The sequence below is a fragment of the Vanacampus margaritifer genome, chromosome 17 (genome assembly GCF_051991255.1).
Source record: "Vanacampus margaritifer isolate UIUO_Vmar chromosome 17, RoL_Vmar_1.0, whole genome shotgun sequence".
NCBI lineage: Eukaryota > Metazoa > Chordata > Actinopteri > Syngnathiformes > Syngnathidae > Vanacampus > Vanacampus margaritifer.
Genome location: NC_135448.1, coordinates 9,853,857 through 9,872,366, shown reverse-complemented (window position 1 = coordinate 9,872,366; position 18,510 = coordinate 9,853,857). Strand labels below are relative to the sequence as shown.

General features: G+C 39.6%; 2 protein-coding genes across 5 annotated transcripts in view; one reads left to right on the top strand and one right to left on the bottom strand.

Moving 5' to 3' along the window:
* mrpl3 (mitochondrial ribosomal protein L3) overlaps positions 1-18,510 on the bottom strand; it is a 53,043-nt gene that overhangs the window by 5,991 nt on the left and 28,542 nt on the right. Inside the window, exon 11 of the transcript XR_013288964.1 lies at positions 7,569-7,755. The gene's annotated coding sequence lies outside the window, so the exon portion shown is untranslated. The remainder of the gene's footprint in view (positions 1-7,568; positions 7,756-18,510) is intronic.
* On the top strand, positions 1,436-17,779 carry LOC144037539 (chondroitin sulfate proteoglycan 5-like). 4 transcript variants are annotated; one of them, XM_077549097.1, is made up of 6 exons: positions 1,436-2,023; positions 7,017-7,761; positions 11,262-11,450; positions 12,772-12,850; positions 13,220-13,282; positions 16,957-17,779. In XM_077549097.1, the coding sequence occupies exons 1-6, from the start codon at positions 1,936-1,938 to the stop codon at positions 17,149-17,151; spliced, it is 1,359 nt and encodes a 452-aa protein (XP_077405223.1). In that variant the 5' UTR covers positions 1,436-1,935; the 3' UTR covers positions 17,152-17,779. The 4 variants fall into 4 exon arrangements, with proteins under 4 accessions (XP_077405223.1, XP_077405221.1, XP_077405224.1 ...); XM_077549095.1 differs by having other exon boundaries at positions 12,772-12,934; XM_077549098.1 differs by lacking the exon at positions 13,220-13,282.

The following is an 18,510-nucleotide window of genomic DNA, read 5'->3' as shown; positions in this document are numbered from 1 at the left end:
TATAGCCGTCAATGGCAGTGAATGAGTTAAATGTAATCACTGTGACGGTGAGCAATATGTGTGCATGTGTAAATTTGGTGGTTTACGAACTACTTAAGTACAATGTAAACATGTGAATGTCAAACGATAGATTAGCCGGATTTGGCCCTCCAGTTTGACATCTGTGATTTGAAACCGTGCTTTTCAAAACATCACTTCTTGTACATGAGCTCCCTCTAGTGGTAGAGGTAAAAAAAAAAATCTGAAATGCAAACAAAAAAAATATTTTAAAAAATCTAATAAAGAATGTTTAAATTCAGTTGTATTTAACTTTCAAGTACTATGAATTTGAATTTAATTGTTTATGGTGTTTGTTTTCAAATATTTATTTAGGTACAATTACAATTTTAATTTAATTTTAATATAAAATACATTTGAAATTAATCTTTAGGTACAGGTTTTTATTTTCCGATATTTGAATGCGTGTTAATGTTGAAAAATGTGCTTACTGTTACATTGAAACACATTTTTGTAAAAAATTACAGCATTATCTTGTTTTTTTAAAAAAAAAATTATTTGACAGTATTTAAATGTATACGGCAATGCATTATGGAACAACAAAGTGCATTGTGGGTAAAAACGAAGTATAGTAATTTGCTGTATAATTAGCGGTCAAATACTGTAAATTTTACAGCAACTATGTTTTGGCATGAGCAAATTATTTGTTGAGGCGTTACATAACATGCATAAAAAGTTTAGCTTTATCATACAGACGTTGAATTGTCTTCATGACTTACAGAAGTGTATTGCATTCACTTCAAAAACTAAAATGTTTTTTTCTGTTTTGTTTATGTTTTAAAATGATTTTTTTGTTTCATGAAAAATATTTTTTTATTTTAAGGAATAATTTTTTCATTTTTTGTTTTTTTCCCTTTTTTTTAGATGAATTATTTTCAGTTTTTTTTTGTAAAAATAAATAATAATTCCCCCTTATACAGTAGTAGTTTTTTTTTCTCCACGTTAATGCAATGCACTTCCATATAGGTATCAGAATGTAAAATTGTTACAATGTTGTAATGTTTATTTTTAATGTTAATTTAAAAACAAAATCTGTATTCTTGTAACGGTTTTGATGGCCACAGTTGAAGCCTAGAACCAGCGAATTAACATTATTTCCAATGACAAAATGAGGCTTGGGAAATTGGAAGTCAACAAATGGAGCAGAATTGACGATATAGCCTATTGGTTTCTGTTTTTAATGATACATTTTAAGTATATTTAAAAAAAAAAATGTGGGGTGGAGCCAATGCTTATTGACGACATATCTGAACTTATTTAAGTTTTTTTGTATTTTTATACAAATATACATTTCAATGCTACTACAAAAAAAATCTCAAAACCACAGCGCCATCTGCTGGGAGCAGTTGGGCACTGCCTTCCCCCGGTCCCTACTTCAAAGTCCCTACGAGGTAATTCAAGAGCAGATGCTATTGTCTGGTGCCTTTCGCACAATAAAACAGTAAGAGGATTACCCCCGCGCGCAAGCTTTTGCATCTCGCAGACCGCGCTGACTGAGTCCGACGGACCAATTCTCTGCACGTCGTGCACGCGCAGCCACTTTGACACGCACGGAGGCGGAGGACTGCCGGCTCTCTCGTCTCCGAACGCACCCGGCTCATTAAACACCATTCCGCAGAGACTCCGTCCATCCGCAGGCGCGCGCATTTACTACTACTACTACACTGCAGCCAGTATTCACTATAAAGACGCGTTGGTGGGGCGCCAAAGGTGCGTACGGAAAAGTGGACCGGCCACTCGGCACGCACGCGATGGACCCGAACCAAAGCTGTTGAATGACGCCAGTGTATTGCCGCGCACTATCTGAAGACAAGGATCAGAGCGGAGTTGAGCATCGGATCGTCAGAGGAAGAAGCCTGCGTGTCGTCTACGGCCGGCATGGCGCGCAGCGACGGTGACAGCCGCGTGTGGACCTGGCAGGTCCTTCTCGCCATCTCCATGGTTCTAATCCCGCTGTCCGCTCACGGTAAGGGCCACCGCAGAAATGCACGAAAACGTGTCACACCCAGGCGAGTGTGAGTGTGCGTGAGTGTGTGTGTGTGGCATGCATGCAAGCACTCTTGCGTGAATTACGTTGCACCTGCAGCATGTCTTGGGTTGGGTGGGAAAGGGGTAAGTTTGCTCGTAATGGATGAGAAATGACTTCATTTAGCGCAATTGACAAGTGTGGTGAGATTTTTTGGGGGCACAAAATAAATTAATGTAACAGGTTGTCATGATTTTAAAAACAAAATGATGGCATGTTGATTTTTAGCGTTCGTTATGACGTCATCCACATGCAGACATTGTGCACATGTGGGCAAGGCCAATTAGTAGCGCGATTCCAATTCCTGCAGATTTTCATGGAGGTAACCGACCCGTCTCATTTGCATCTCTTGAGACACGGAGGGGGGCGTAGTAATGGGAATGAAAGTGTTAATCGGAGAGGGGGGGGGGGGGGGGGGGGGAGAAAATTAGCTTGCAGCCGCTGCCCAGCAACAGGCGGCTCGTGCACGTCGAGGGTCGCAGGGGTTCACGTGCACGAGCATCCCTACCCCCCACCCTTTTTTTTTCTCACTTGAATGTTAACCCTGCAGCATCATGACCAATAAACACACATAATGCGTGCGGTGTCATATATGTTCATGCTACAACGGGCATTCGGGGAAGATGAGAAGTGGCAGCTGAAAATGACATTAAAACGAGTAAAAGAGTTACTTATTTTAGAGCTAATGGAAACAATAAACATTTAGGTCATATTAGTGTCACGCTAACTTCAGTATTTTAAAACAAAGAGCCAGCCAGTCCGCTTTCGCCAATTTTACACACTTGCATACAAAGTCATCTTTAATGGTGGCAACAATCCAGACTACCATCTTGTGTTTCTCGTGTGTGCGTGAATTCGCACTGCGGGGTCCCATCTGCCTTTGTGTCCCCGCAAAGCATGTGAAGTGTCACAAAAATAGCAGCGAGCATCTCCCATGGCTGACACAAATTATTGCTATTAAAACTAGTCAATTAGGTAGACAGCATCAGTGATTTCAAAACTAGTGCGCTGTGGTTTATACGTGAGAAATGATCACATTTCACTTAAATGGTCCAAAAATCGGAATTCTTCTATCCACGTTATTGACATATAGTGACAGGGCGGAACATTTAAATGCTGTTCTGCTAGACGGGTAGGTAACTTCCGTTATCCCATTTGCATGCAGCATAACAGCTAAGTGCTGATGCACCATGTTTGCTTTGAACTCTGGCTTCCACTAATTGACCCGAGTCTGCTGAGCACAGAGCCCCGCTGGGTTTATATTCCATCAGCATTTCTTTAATGTATTCAGGGCCAAAGTCGTTCTGTCATTTATAGACCAGTAGCATCATTTTAAAATGTATTCTACGGCTGACTGGAAGACGGTTGCAATAATTGAGTCTATTAGCGATAAAAGCATGTATAAAAAAAATATTTACATACTACTGCTCATTCGGAATTGAAAGTAGCTAGAGAAATCTCATGCAAGCTGTGCTCTGAACCCAGAATTTATGTCAGATGTGTTAACCACTTGCTCCTAAACTAGCTCAGATGAGCCAAATGCCAAAATACCATTAAAAATAATAATAATTGATTTGAGAATAGGGGCATTAAATATCAAGAATTGAATTCAAATCAACCCCAAAAAAAAAAAAAACAATTCTTGACAACAATATGTTCTTTGCAGCCCCACTAGTCTAAATAAGGTATTTTGATGAATATTACATTTGTGGGTTATAAAGCCAAACCTAGACTTTTTATCCATCTGAGGGGGCGGCCATTTTGCCACTTGCTGTCGACTGAAGATGACATCACAGTTGCTCAGGGCTCAGGTATCAACCAATCACAGTTCAGCTTAAGAAAACAAGTGAGCTGTGATTGGTCTTTGCCTGAGCCCTGCGCGACTGTGATGTCATCTTCAGTCGACAGCAAGTGGCAAAATGGCCGCCCCCTCAGATGGATAAAAAGTCTAGGTTTGGCTTTATAACCCACAAATGTAATATTCATAACCCTAACCCTCATATTATTGTCAAGAAATGTTTACGGTTGACTTCCTCTTTAAAAACAACTATATAATCATGCCAGATTATTTTCAGGAAAGTGTGTTAGGAATGAGGCACCTCTATTGGTTATGCTCCATTTTGCTTAGTTGCTTCTATCGACAATCAATTCCACAAGTCTATTGACACTATTGCGCTGTTCAGAAAGGATAACGTCCATTAATTGCCACTATGTGTCATGATCTGTATTTTTGTTACGTTTTCCCTGTGTCCATTTTGTTACATCTTGTCTCAACACCCCCCCCCCCCCACCCACACACACACACACACACACCTGTTCTCGTCATCCCGGTCCCTTGTGTCTACCAATCAGCTCTTTGTCAGTCTGTGTCTGTGTATGTTATGCGTATTTAGACTTTAAGGTCTTAATTTTTTTTTTTTAATAATAATAATAATAATAAATAAATAAATAGACTCCTTGCTGTCTTGCACTTGGATCCTCCGCCACAAAAACTCTCAACCTTCTGACATTGCGCCCTCCTGGCTATTAGCGATGGCGTCTGGGAGTGTACAAGAGGACAGCCACCTCTAGTCAAACTTGTTACCATGGTGACAAGAGACGGTGAATCGGAGTGGCAGTTAAAGGCACAAACCACGCCATTTCAAAGGAAGGAATCCATTTGTGAAGCAGCGGCGACTTGTGCATTCAATTTGCTCCTCTTGCTCTTGTAATCTGTCCATGTTCCATTTAGCGCTTGCGAACGGCCACGACTGCCAGCTGCTAAACAGGATGCGACGTTTGAGCCCCAACGCAGACCAGATTGGCAAATACCATCTTCAAAAGAAATAGTTTGAGTCAATCGTCATCAGTTTCGGTGTCTCTCAAAGACTTTGACTCTACCTTGCTTTTTTTTTTTTTTTTTTTTCCTCCTCTCTCTCCAGAGCTGAAGTTGGCAGGCATCACTTAGAGTGAGTCTGGCTGATTGATTAAAAAACAAGAGCAGCAGCAGCAAACACTGGATTCTCTGTTTCCGCGACTGCACCCTCGCTTCTCTCCTCCTTTCAACCTGCCACCTCTTTGCATCTCACCATGGCAACTGCGCTCTGTGTGTGTGTGCGCGTGTAGATGTGTGTGTGTGTGTGTGTGTGTGTGTGTGTGTGTGTGTGTGTGTGTGTGTGTGTGTGCGACTCTCATGCTTCCTCGGCCACCGCTAAGGTTTCGTGCCTTCGGGCACATTCGGTTTGGACTTAACATCGGCGCTGAATGGTGTGCCTGACAATGAGCTGCAATCTCAATGGACGCGGATAGACGGACAGACGGACGGACAGACGGATGTCCAGCCAAGTGCTCAATTGAGTTTGGCCCGTAATGTGCGGGAGATTGTGTAGAAGTGTCTCCTTGAAATTCAATCAACCGGGAACATTATCGCAATCTAACACTAGTTCCACCCAACTCGCTGGCTGTGAAAGTTTAATTTTGTTAACGGGTAAGCATGGACAAGGATTAAAAATCAAAATTCCAATTAGCATTAGCAACTGAATGACAGAATCAGTTCCAATGAGTTACGCAATGTACTTGAGCTGAAAAACACATCATAGTCCAACAAATGAAAAATCAAACTTGATCAAAATGATGAATGGAGTGCAGTAATATAACTTTTTATCTTGATGTTTACAAAGCCATATTCACTTCTCTCATTTCAACATATCGTAGTAGCACATACCAGCAGGTTAACCTTTTTAGTTTAAAATACCTTACTTTAACCCAACCCAACTCAACAGCAGAACAAATGATGTCTGTTCCTCTCCGTTGCTACTAGCTTCCTCCTAGCTAGCACTATGCTAGCTGGTCTCTCAGCTCTGGCGTCCGAGTTACAAAACTCCCTCATCGTTTGATACTAGCACTCCATTAGCCGGCTAACGCTTCCCGGCTAAATATTCCTGTTGCTTGGTTGGCGTTGGCCAGCCAAATATTACCATAACTTCTTCGAGACAAATGTAGCATTAATTTTTTTTTTTTAAAAATACAATAAAAAAGGTTTAATGCAATTCAGTCTACACTCATGCACATTTCTCATACACCATATAATAAGCTAATAAGCATCTATTTACATGTCTCTGTACCCCTGTGGATGTTTTATTTTTTTGTGTGCGTACCCAAACAAGCGGCCTCTAACCTATGGTTCTAAATCCTAATCTATGTAATCCTCGTTCAGTCACCAGAGCACATTAGTCAGTCATTCAGTGTGTCTAATCCTGCGTCGTCACACTTTGATTACACTGCAGTCTTGAACTCGTGTTTGGCTGTCATTTACAGTAAATCGCTTGACCTTTGAACCTTTCAAACTGCACGGATTTGTTGGCGCGGTCCACGATCTGTTTTCTCATCATTTTGGAATAGACCGAGTTTGTATTAATGTGATTTAAAAAAATATATAAAAAATCATACAGGAATTTGTATGCGGATTCCTGACAGACACTTAGCCTGGGGAAGTCTTGAGGCAAACCTGGTTGATTTTCAGGACAAATTGATAACATGGAAAAATGGATAGATAGACTTCGGCTGACTTCAGGCAAAAAGCAGACTTCACTCTAGACTGCTTGCCAGTCAATCACGGAGCGCTAACAGGTACAAACAAACTGAGCTTATTTCATGCTCCAGTACAATATTTTAAAAGTCACTTACAGAGCCCTCAATAGACAGACTTCGACATACTTGGTGGATCTTGTGTCATCACGGTTTGCCAAATGCATTTTACATACTTGCTTCTCACACAATATTAAAAAACAAAGGTGGTAGAGGATAGAGCCTTGTGGACTACACACATTCACTGCCAAAGACGGCTATAGACGTCAAAGATGAATTTTTAAAAATGTATTTGCTTATGCATTTATTCGAGCCTGATCGCTTTCATAAAGAACTACCTCATTTGTCTTTCGGTTCGAATCGACAGGGAGGCATTCGATGGCCAGGCGTCATCATCACCGTAACCAGTCGTCCATCAACCGGGAAGCCTCGAATACCAGGATGGTGCTAAGCGACGACTCAGCAGAGAGAGACCACCTGATCGAAGCAGGGATCCCCACTTTTTCCAAACATCACCGCTCCCATAAACACGTCCATCTAGACCCGGATCCCGTCGGGGAGGAGCTCACTGCTGGAGGAGCGGGGCCGGATCAGCCCGGGAACCCCTTGTCTGATGACATCATCACCGTGGAGTTCCACAGTCCGGCGCCGGAGTTGATGCCGTCTGATATCGATCACGACGGCGCTAAACTTCCAAAACCCCAGAAGCAAAAAGGAAGCAGCCCCACAGCTTGGACGCTGTCGGACTTTTACGACTACCTGTCCCCTGACGACGATCTCTCGGCATCCGCGCCCACCCAAGAGCCCGAGCCCTCCCCTTCTCCCCCGGCCGACATGGAGGATGAGAACCCCCTCTTGGCCGGCGCCCCTGCACGTCCCGTCACTGTGAAACCCGCTGTGGAGAACAAGCCCGCCTTACCTGCCCAGCCCCAGCCGGAACCCGACAATGATGAGGACTTGACCTTGGGCGGCGCCATGGGGAGCGACGGGTGCCGGCTGGGCTTCGTGCGCTCGGGACCCGGGATGTGTGTATCTCAGTGTGACGTCGAACCCAATTTCTGCTTCAATGAAGGCGTGTGCACCGTGGTGGCAGGAGTGGGAGCTTTCTGCAGGTAAGAAAACACAAACACATATTTGCATATTGTCGCTGTGTCATTTCCGCGGCTGACTAGTTCACTTTGCACCAAAGCATTGCAGCAATCCATTTTTAACAAAACAGGCTTACTTAAATGTATGTACAAATAATTATTTTCACTCATTAGTGTGTAAAATAAAAAAAGAGACAGTTCTTTAATGAATACGACCACATAAGTCGTTTTGAAAAGGTTCCAAATCACGACCAAGTGTAGCGACCTCTATCGGCCATGTTAAATAGCGCAAAAATCCAAAAGCAAGATTCAAACCCGGTCCGGAACCTGAAACGTCATCCTTTATTTTTCCTTTTTCTGGAGAGCTCAGTATTGTTCATTCGGTAATTTTACCGATTTGACATGTCATCATCATTCCTCTCTCTCTTTTTTTTTTTTTTTTGTATGTGGGTGAGAATTTGTATGTGAGTGTGTGTGTATTCATTAGTTCACCTAAAACCTATTAAAAAATCCCATACCGTTCACCTAAACCGAACACTTCCAGCCAGAGTCGTGAGGCCGTCAGGAGACCCGAGGAAGGACCAAAGAAAAGAAAGGAAAGTGAAGTGAAACGTCATCCTAACCCCAACCATTAGTCCGTGACGGCGAATTGACATACTTGTGAACAGTAAAAAACAAAAAAAACCACTAAGATCATTACCGGCCCGCTCAGTAAGATCAACGTTTGTCTTCTGACCAGATGACCCGAGTTCGATTCCCATGACTCTTTTTCGCTATTTAACATGGCTGATACAACATGGCCGATAAAGCTCGTTTAACTACAATACGGTTATATTTTGGTGCACGGTAAAACGACCAATATGGTCGTTATTGTTGAAAAAAAAAAAAATCTTATGGTGACATAATGCTACACGGCTCCCACGGAGTAAGCTCATCTTTACGTAGTCATCCTTTTTGGGCCATATTTGGTAAATGGATAACAACAACTGTGCAACATGGCACACATGTAGCATTAGGCTAAATCGGGGTGGATTGTTGACTCTTCCCTAAATTTAATTTCTAGTCCGGGGGAGGATTTCCAATATGGCTAGTCACTAAAACAAAAGAAAAGATTGAGGACGCCATTAGGTCATATTTATAGTGACAGAAGGCTGGATTAATGTGTCATGAAGATCAGCAGGGTCACCAAAAAAGGATAAGCATGCATTTTGAAGACAGGAGATCAAGTGTGTGCGTGCATATATACACTAGGCTGTCACTGACACGGACACAAAGCGTATCACTCAGGTGACGACGGTGCGAGCAAGGAACAAAACACACACGGTCATTCAATGCTGTTTAAATGGCACCATCTGTGCTCGTCTTGCATGAGGTGAACGATTTGCTCATCTTGTTGTGTCTGCTGAGTAATCAAACAAACACTCACCAGGGTCATAAAAGTTTTGGGTTTTCATTATAGTTAGTTTTTATTTCATTTTCATTTTTGTTTGTTAAATTCTGTTATTTGTGATTAATTTTAGACTGTGTTAATTTTTCTTATTTTTTTCCCGTTTTAGTTTAGTTAGCATTAGTTTTAGTGTTATTTTTTTATTTAATGTTTATATATATATATATATATATATATATATTTATATATAAATATATATTAGGAATGTTAGAAAAAATCAATTTGGCAATATATCGCAATATTACAGCGCGCAAATCTTGAATCGATTCGATATGCTGCCGAATCGATTTTTAAACATAATTTTTAATGGGAATTTTCAACAAAACATCTTACTTAGGGTTAGGATTCACACATTAAGTATGGAAGAATGTTATATTAATGGAACATAAAGCCTTACTATTTGATTTCAGTGCTGTTCAAACATGAAACAGACCTGTTTGTTAAATGCAGTGGCTCAGTTATAAGCCTAAATTTTCAGATAAATACATTTTCATACAAATCTTAAAGCGTAATGTACAAGTTGACTGATTCGTTTTTTCAAAATTTGAGTAAAAAAATAATAATCGCAATAATCAATTTATAGATTCGCATCGAGATTAATCGGTATCAAATCGAATCGTGATACGAATTGAATCGCCAGGTACTACGCAATTCACACCCCTAATATGTATGTGTATGTATATATGTGTGTGTGTGTGTATATATATATATATATATATGTGTGTGTGTGTGTATATATATATATATATATATATATATATATATATATATATATATGGAGTAATTGTTGAGTGCAGGATGGGGAAAAAAGGGCAATAAAGTAGCGATGTTTGATACCAATACAGTACTCAACTCTTGCGTAGTCACCGATAATAATACCGATTCCACTAGTGCTAGTAAAAAAGAAAAGAAAATGTATTTTAAAAAAAAAACAACAACAACAGACCTCTATATCTCAAATACTGTGGCATTTTTCTTGAAAATTACATGAAATTAATGACTGTCTTCTATTCTAATTTCTAGTCCCTGATCGTAGAATGGCCACAGGGTGGCCGATACTGGAATCGCCGTCGCAAGTACCAATACATAGAAATAAGGCCGGGAACCGGCCCAATACTGATACCTGGTATTGGTACTCGCCCATCCCTACAATTTACGTATGACTGTTTGATCTTCCTTTATGTCTACGGCTGTGCAGTATATTGAAATAAATACATTTAAAATCAACCATAAAAGCTTACTTTTATTAATTTCATTTTTTTTGCTATAATCATACCTAGTTAAATTTTTATAAATATTAAATAGTTATTTTTTAAGTACTCTCATTTGTATACTATTTGATGAATGACTTCTTTCTTTTTTTAATTTTTTTAGTTATTTCACTAGTTTTCATTGACTATAATAACCTTGACATTATTCACAAACAGATTCATTAAAGGGGACGTATTATAGGCAATTTTGGAAAATTGTTGGGCCGTGGAGTGCATGCCAAATTACACAAGCAAACGTGTCAAAGTGCCAGTAAGCAAGCCGTTCCGAATTTTGCCATCACGAGTTTTATTTACGCTACATGCAATATCCGCACCCTAACTGACGAATGCAATTCAGTGGCAAAAGTAAGAATACGATCAATGTTTTAACTGTTTCAATGTCTATTATGTTGTTGTTTTTAAAGTAGGACATAACAACTATATTCAAGTGCATCACAAGATCGGACTCATGAAGAACTAATGAGCTGCTACCAGAAAAAAAAAAAAACACAGCATAATGTGCTGGTGAGCATGTTTGCAACTGCACATTGAATCTGTTGCACGCACACACACACACACACACACACTGATCCTTTGAGCTCATTAAGGGTTCGGCTGCAGGGAGAATCCCAGCTTTGGCAGACAGACCTCAGGACAGCATCAGCCTCTTCTCATGCTAAAAATATGTCGGACGCTGTTGCTGCACACTTCAACCAAACTAAGCAACTCACGGGTCCGAGCTACTGCTGCCCAATCACGTGCAGGCACACTCCCGTATCAACATTATGAACGTCTTCCCTCATTGGGTTTTCGACTGTGCATCCCAGGTGCAATGTGCAGGACTACATCTGGAACAAAGGCACGCGTTGCGACTGGGCCATCACGGAGTTCCAGGTGATGAGTGTGGTGGTGGGCGTGGCCTCCGCGGCCATCCTCCTCCTCTTCATGATCGTGGTGTTCTTCGCCAAGAGGCTGCACCGCCTCAAGAACGAGAACAAGCGGCTTCGCAAACGCAGGTGTGGGTTTGTTTACTATGTTTTCGTAAAAAACAAGCAAAAAATTTTTTTGCAACAAACTGGAAGAGTCCAGTTGCATTGATTGAACCTTTGCAGTACCATGACTCAAAATCAAAAATATTTTTTTATTATTTCGTTATGATAACTTAGACCAGGTTTGTCAAACATAAGGCCCACGGGCCACAACCGGCCCACCAGGGGTTCCAATCTGGCCCGTGAGGACGGAACACAAAATTGCTATTGTGAATTGTGTCCACTAGAGGGCGCACTGACAAGTACTTAAATGACATTCTGAAATTGGGCTTAGTCAGGATTTGATACAACGATTTTACTCTTTTTTAAAACACACATATATATATATATATAATATATATTATTATTATTATTTTACTCTGCAATAAGGTAATGAATTCAAATATTTTCAGAATGTACTTGTAATTATTTGACCCCCCCCCCGCCCCCAAAAAAACAGGAAATATTATATGGGTGAATGTGGCCCCTGAATTTAAACGAGTTTGACACCCCTGACTTAGACTATTTCAGAAATTGTAACAAAAGTCTATTCTCAATTGATTTTGTCTCTCCGTTTAAAAAGTACTCACGTACTGTATTTAAGTCGAAAGAAAAAAAAAAATACTCTGCTAAAAGTAGAAATGCTGAGTCATCTCCTTTACTTAAGTAAAAGTAAAAAACAAAGTACAAACGTTAAAATACAATTAATTGTAAAGTAAAAGCAAAGAGTAAAAATGAATGTATACGGTCAATTATATACTTTACTGCACCCATTTTGATTAAAAAAAAAAAGATAACATATATATATAATAAAAAAAAAAAGATATCGATAAGACCGATCTGTTTTAAGGCATAAAATTAAATTTTAAATGTATATAAAGTATCAAATGACCAACTGTGCTCAATTTGGACATTTTCACTTAGGGGTGTACTCACTTTTGTTGCCAAGGGTTTAGCCATTAATGGCTGTAATTTGAGCTATTTTGAGGGAACAATAAATTCACGGTTACGGGTATGTAAGCTGTACACTGATTTCTTTTCATTGTGTCAAAATGTCATTTATACAGCATGAAAAGATATAATTCCATATCTGCAGATATGTGAGGGGTGTACTCACTTTTGTGAGATGTATATTTTTGAGTATTATCGAAGGTGCGTTATTTGTGTCAAATCAGTGTTAAATGATACTAATATTTACTAACTAAAAATAAAGAACTTAAAGTGTTCATCGTTCTGTCTCACATTGAAGAGGTCCTAGGTTCGAATCTACGTGGATATAACTGGCGACATCTCTGATTTTCCCCTTCAGTAAGTACCGTCCGCAGAGCACGGAGCCACAGACGGACGGCCTCTCCGTTTCCACCACGGCCGACGGCTCGCAGCCAAACGTAAGGAAACTGTGCGATTCCCCTACGCCCGCGCCCCAAGCTCACACTCACAACCTGGCGTACTATGACAACATTATCTGTCAGGTATGCCCCCACCTTTCCTCATGTTTAACTCTCCGCCCTTTCTCCTTTTATTCCTCACTATTTTCCCGCTGTCATCACTTTTCCATTATTGACCTCGATATCTATCGATCCTATGTGCTTGCTTGGTGCGTCTTTGGCAGCTTGCTGATATCTTTTACGGGCAAAATACGCATGCTAATCCAAGCTAGCTTACTTAGAATGCATAAATATACACGTATATATACACAGGTATATATTGTGTATGGATGTATGTTGATGGCTTTTTACACTCACTGATTCCCTCAGAGGCCATCATCAACCACCTTTACCTGGGAATTTAAACCCAGAAACTCTTATAACCACTACCAGGTAAGCGGAGCGGAACATCCGCATTGGTTGCAATATCCTGCTCCCCCCTCCCCCACCCCAAGCTTCGCTTTGACCTATCCAGCTATTAAATGCCACATTTTGACACTCCTCCGGCCCACAACAATATCTTGCATCGATCTTGTTGTTGCGGGAGGAACGAGCTACTTTAATATTCCCCTGAATCGTGGAATGATTAATCACCCTGCTGCTAGGCTCCCTGCAATCGATTGTTCAGCACAAATACACTGCAAGGTGCCTCCCTCGCCCGCTTTACCTGAACGCCTTTGCGGCTTCCGAGCTCTTGTGTTTGACCAAATTCCCTGCTATGGCTTGCGCATGTATTGCTCCTCCAAGATGCATTCTGTATTGGAATGTGTGCATCAACGGGAAAGTAGAAATGTATGGTCATAGATCACCACATGTATCCCACCGGACATGCAGTATACTAATATAATGACATATTATACTTTCGCCAGCCATTTTGTACTGTTTTTTTTTATATATAAAAACTAGGGGTGTCAGGTGATTAAAATTTTTAATCATAATTAATCACATGACTTCAATAGTTAACTCGTGATTAATCGCAAATTTTATATCTGTTCTAAATGTACAATAAAAATGTTTTTTTTGTTTAATATAAAAACTAGGGGTGTTAGGCGATTACAATTTTTAATCATAATTAATCACATGATTTCAATAGTTAACTCGTGATTAATCGCAAATTTTATATCTGTTCTAAATGTACAATAAAATGTACAATTAAAATATTTTTCCTAAGTTTTCATATTCTTGATAACATAAAAGTGGGGGGTGGGAATGTTAAACTAATAGAAATATGGCTGCATTTTTTAGTCATTGATATAGTAATTTCAGAATAATTCATAACATTTTGTTAAAATGAAAAAGATGTACTGTGCTGTAAAAAATGAGTGTGATATTGGTTTGTGTTGAGGTCATTTTTCTGCCACTAGATGGCATAATTGCATTTGTAAGATGTTGGTGACAGCTCAGCACATTTTTCTTTTCATATTAAGAACTATCTAATCTTTAACATAAAGTAACTTGTGAAATTCTGCACATTTTTAAAATTGTAAAATATAACTATAATATGTGCATTATTAAATTTACTACTGCTAAATTTTGAAGTTGACATGTCTGCTGGGTTGTGACTGGAATTCCCCCAGTACAGGATTTCCAAGTAATCGCGTGTAAAAAAAAATGGTGGCGTTAAAGACACTAATTTTGACACCCCTAATAAAACAATACTTTTTTTTAATAAACCCAACACAGATATGCAACGTAAATGCTTGAATCATTCAACTTTAAAGGGCATATTTGATAACAAGCAACTAGTTGAAATCATTCATTATAATAAATTATGCTCACACAGTTTATACATCTATTTAGATCTACTGTATTTTTATGACACTCTTTATTACACGTCTCCTGATTAATTAGGACAAATTTTTCTGTAATTTGCCAAACAAAATGGTCTTGTAGATTTAATTCTACTGTGACTGTCATGAGTTACTACCAAATGTCTTCAGTATGCAACAAAAACAAAGGAATTGTATAATATTGAATATACGGATGACATTTTTGGCTCAAGCACTGTTCGGAAAATAAAGCTTCTGCCTGTGCATAATAATATGCAATTTAATTAAAGCCATTAATCCAATATATCCTGGTGGGATACAATTACAGCTGTCTATGGGTGTCTTGTGTATTTACTTCCTGATTTGAATGTGCTTTAGTTACGTGTAACGACACGTTGATCAGCAGATGCTTAAATCTTTGGGTTGTGATCATGCGTGATGGGAGAGGACATTTAAAAAGTAGCGTCCGGCCCGCGGCCCTGCGCGACCAATCGATGGTGGTGGCCCACTTATCGCCTGCTGCGACTGTGACCTTCAGCTGCCTGTGACATGGCGATCAATGAACGACCCGAACGAGCCGACGCATGCAGATGTACAAAGCCTCTAATTTCCACTCGCTTTCGTCACACAAGCACAACTTAGAGTTAATGAGCACAACCTTGTAGGTTACATTTAAAGAGAAGAACCCTATTGAGGCTTATATAATGAATGCTAAATATATTACGCATAATTGGTTGGGCTAAGTAATAGGAACAAATAGTGCCGTGCTGGCATTTCAGAGCAGTTAATGATAAGTTCTCGGTTGCTCGAAATGTCAAGTTGAGAGGCTAAAAAGCCCCCGCAGGCACACGGCCTGCAATGCACTAGTTGAAATGCCACAGGTCCGATTTGATTCTTTTGTTTCAATGTGCAAACATGATTAGGCAGTCAGCTTTTGAGCTCTTTTAAAGATGATAATGATGATTATGTTTTACGTTAGTATAGTAAATTAAATGTTGGCGTCTTCCTACCATCACAATGAGTTCTTCGCAAAATAATGCTCAGTTTTCATAATCGCACATTGCTCCTCTTGTAGCTAAAATGAATGAAAATACTTAAAAATAAATAAATAAAAATGTACCATTAAATCATTTACTCCCAGCCATTTTCACTGAAGCAAACCCCTTCGCTCCTGGCTGTTTTACTGGATTTTGACTGATTTTGCAAGGTCCACAGAAGAAAACATGGAACCTACCCCCCAAAAAAATACATACATTTGTATCGGTTTCCATTTTGCAGCAATTAGCATTAGAATATAGCAAAGTTTTCCCATTATTCACAAATCTGTTTGTTTCTGGGGGAAAGAGCGTTTTGCAACATGGCCCTGGTTGATCTCTTATACTCTGCTGCCACCATTTTTGTACTAACTACCATTGCTTCAACCATTCTCTTCAGTTCAGAGGCTGCATCAAAGCCTTCTGTATGCTCTAGCATAAAAAAACAACACCAAAAACATATAAATACGTCTTTGGGAGCATGCTAATACTTGAAAGCGAACGTATTAATACCCAAAAGGCCATACCAGTAAATACTACTACTAGATACTACTGTACCACTACAAAATAATTAAATCACTACCTTTATGACAAAAAAAATAAAATAAAAAAATCACACAATCTATACTGTACGTACATTAAAAATGCAGATTTCCTTTTTTGGATCTCATTAGCATGTGTAGATGTAGCTTATGTATGTGTGTTAACATTTTTATTAAACATTTCTGAACATATTGTATATCGACACCTTCTTAAAATAATCGGCCAAGTCATTTTTTCAGATTTTTCAGGAAACACAAAATGCACTGCAATGCATCACGAGGAGATGATTTAGGCAAAAAAAAAAAATACTTATTTTAAGAGGGTGACAATATTGTTAATACTGTGGATATAAAAAGCCTACACACCCATGTTCAAATATCAATAATTTTTTCGATAAAAAAAAAAAAGAGACCAAAATAAATAAACTTTTTTTTTTAATCCACTGCTATTTTGACCTACGACCTGTGCATAAAAAGCCTACTAGAACATCAGAATTTTATTTAGGCACATTTAATGGAGGCAGGTGTGTGCTGACTCACATTTAATATGAGTTTGACTAGTTAATTCTAAACATTGCCACATAGAATACCCACTTTTTGAGAGGGTGTGCACACTTTTGCTACCACATTATCTTATCATATCTAGTTGTTTATTTTTATTCCTTAACAGTTCCCCTTTATTGTTTGAAGTTGAGCTAAAAACTAAGCAAACTTCCCAACAGGATGACCCCCAGAAGCAGGAAGACCCGGCCAAGTCCCCTCCAGCCAAGGAAGAGGGCGCCATGAACATCCTCAACTCTCATTCCCCCAAACACGAGAACAACCGGCCAAACTCTGTGGTCCACGACCACAGCCGCAGCCCCAACCACACCGACGACAACCCCGAGGTAAACGTGCTCCACAACAACTTGGTCTAAAATCCAAAAACGCATCCAATGCGGAGCACCCGAGAGCACATAGCAGTGAGTTGTTTACACCTTGCAAAGAGCACACTGTGTATCCTCAAGCCCCGCCCACTTCAAAGTAAGCACACACAATTGAAGGATACATGTTTACAAGGCTCCAATGTCACCATTGATTCCATAGTGGCCCCGTCTCGTTCCTTTCCTCTAACCACTTTGAACTAATGACTGACCTTCCCCCGCTTCTGACGCCCCTGCCTTGGTCTTTTGGCCAATGAACTCGCCCCATTGTGTCCCATTTTTGTCCACCCCGCCTAACTGTCCCTTTTCCGCTCGCATGCATCGGTGTTAATCAAAGTGAAGTGTCTGAAAATATTTGCAAAAAAAGTCACAAAAAATGTGGAAACTAAGTGGATCTGTGCTTGCAACTTTTCATGTTCGGCATTGCTAATAAGTGTCTAGGTTACATGACGTCAAAGTATTTGCTCGAGTCGATATTGGAATCTATATATTAAACACGCTGTGTCTTGGTTTTCAATGTGATTTCTAATACTTTTATGTACTTGAGGTTATTTTGTACTTTTTGGGCTATACATGAAAGATGATAGTTAACAGCTGTGGGAAATAAATCTTTTTCATTTTATCCAACTGGTCCCCGTGTTTTGCTCTACTTTCCCTGCGGTGTCTCTCTTTGTCTGCATGTCTGCTCACGAAGCTAACGGCCGCCCAGCTGCTCCCTCGCTAATAATAACCGAACGCTCCACTGACCCCGCTTTTGTGCTACTGTAGGCTGCTCACACGCACACACAGACACACAGACACACACACACACACACGCACACACGCACACACACACACACACACACACACACAAAGTGCCAATTCAGCACCATGGACAGCCACTTGCTTATTAGAATTCCATAGGAGCTTGAAATAAACACTCACCCCCGGCCAATATATTAGGGACACGTGCACATTCCAATGGGATCCAATACAAAAGGTGAAGAAAAAAAAATCTGCTTTATAGAAACGTAATATTAAGTAAACAGATTTAAAAATCAAATATAATGGAGGATGTAAAAAAAAAAAAAAAGTATACAAATAAATGTACAGTAGCACCAAAAACATGGATGTCCCAAAATTTTCAATACAAAAAAAATATTTATAAGCCTTACATTTATAAAACAAGCTAAAACAAAAAACAAATGATATAGGTCAATATATGCTAAGCAGTAAACTTTTTTTTAATGGTGCGATCTCATGCAACATTAAAAGAAGAAGTGACTTTTGGCTTTTCCCAGTCAGCGTTAAAAATATATATATGTATAGTATAAGTTGTGTGAATGGCAATAAAAAAAAAATCTGATTCATAAT

Excerpts from the sequence above, each read along its gene's own strand:
- LOC144037539 (XM_077549095.1), top strand. The coding sequence starts at position 1,936 with ATGGCGCGCAGCGACGGTGACAGCCGCGTGTGGACCTGGCAGGTCCTT. Across the intron at positions 7,762-11,261 it reads GGAGTGGGAGCTTTCTGCAG|GTGCAATGTGCAGGACTACA; the intron begins GTAAGAAAACAC and ends TGTGCATCCCAG. Across the intron at positions 11,451-12,771 it reads AAGCGGCTTCGCAAACGCAG|TAAGTACCGTCCGCAGAGCA; the intron begins GTGTGGGTTTGT and ends TTTCCCCTTCAG.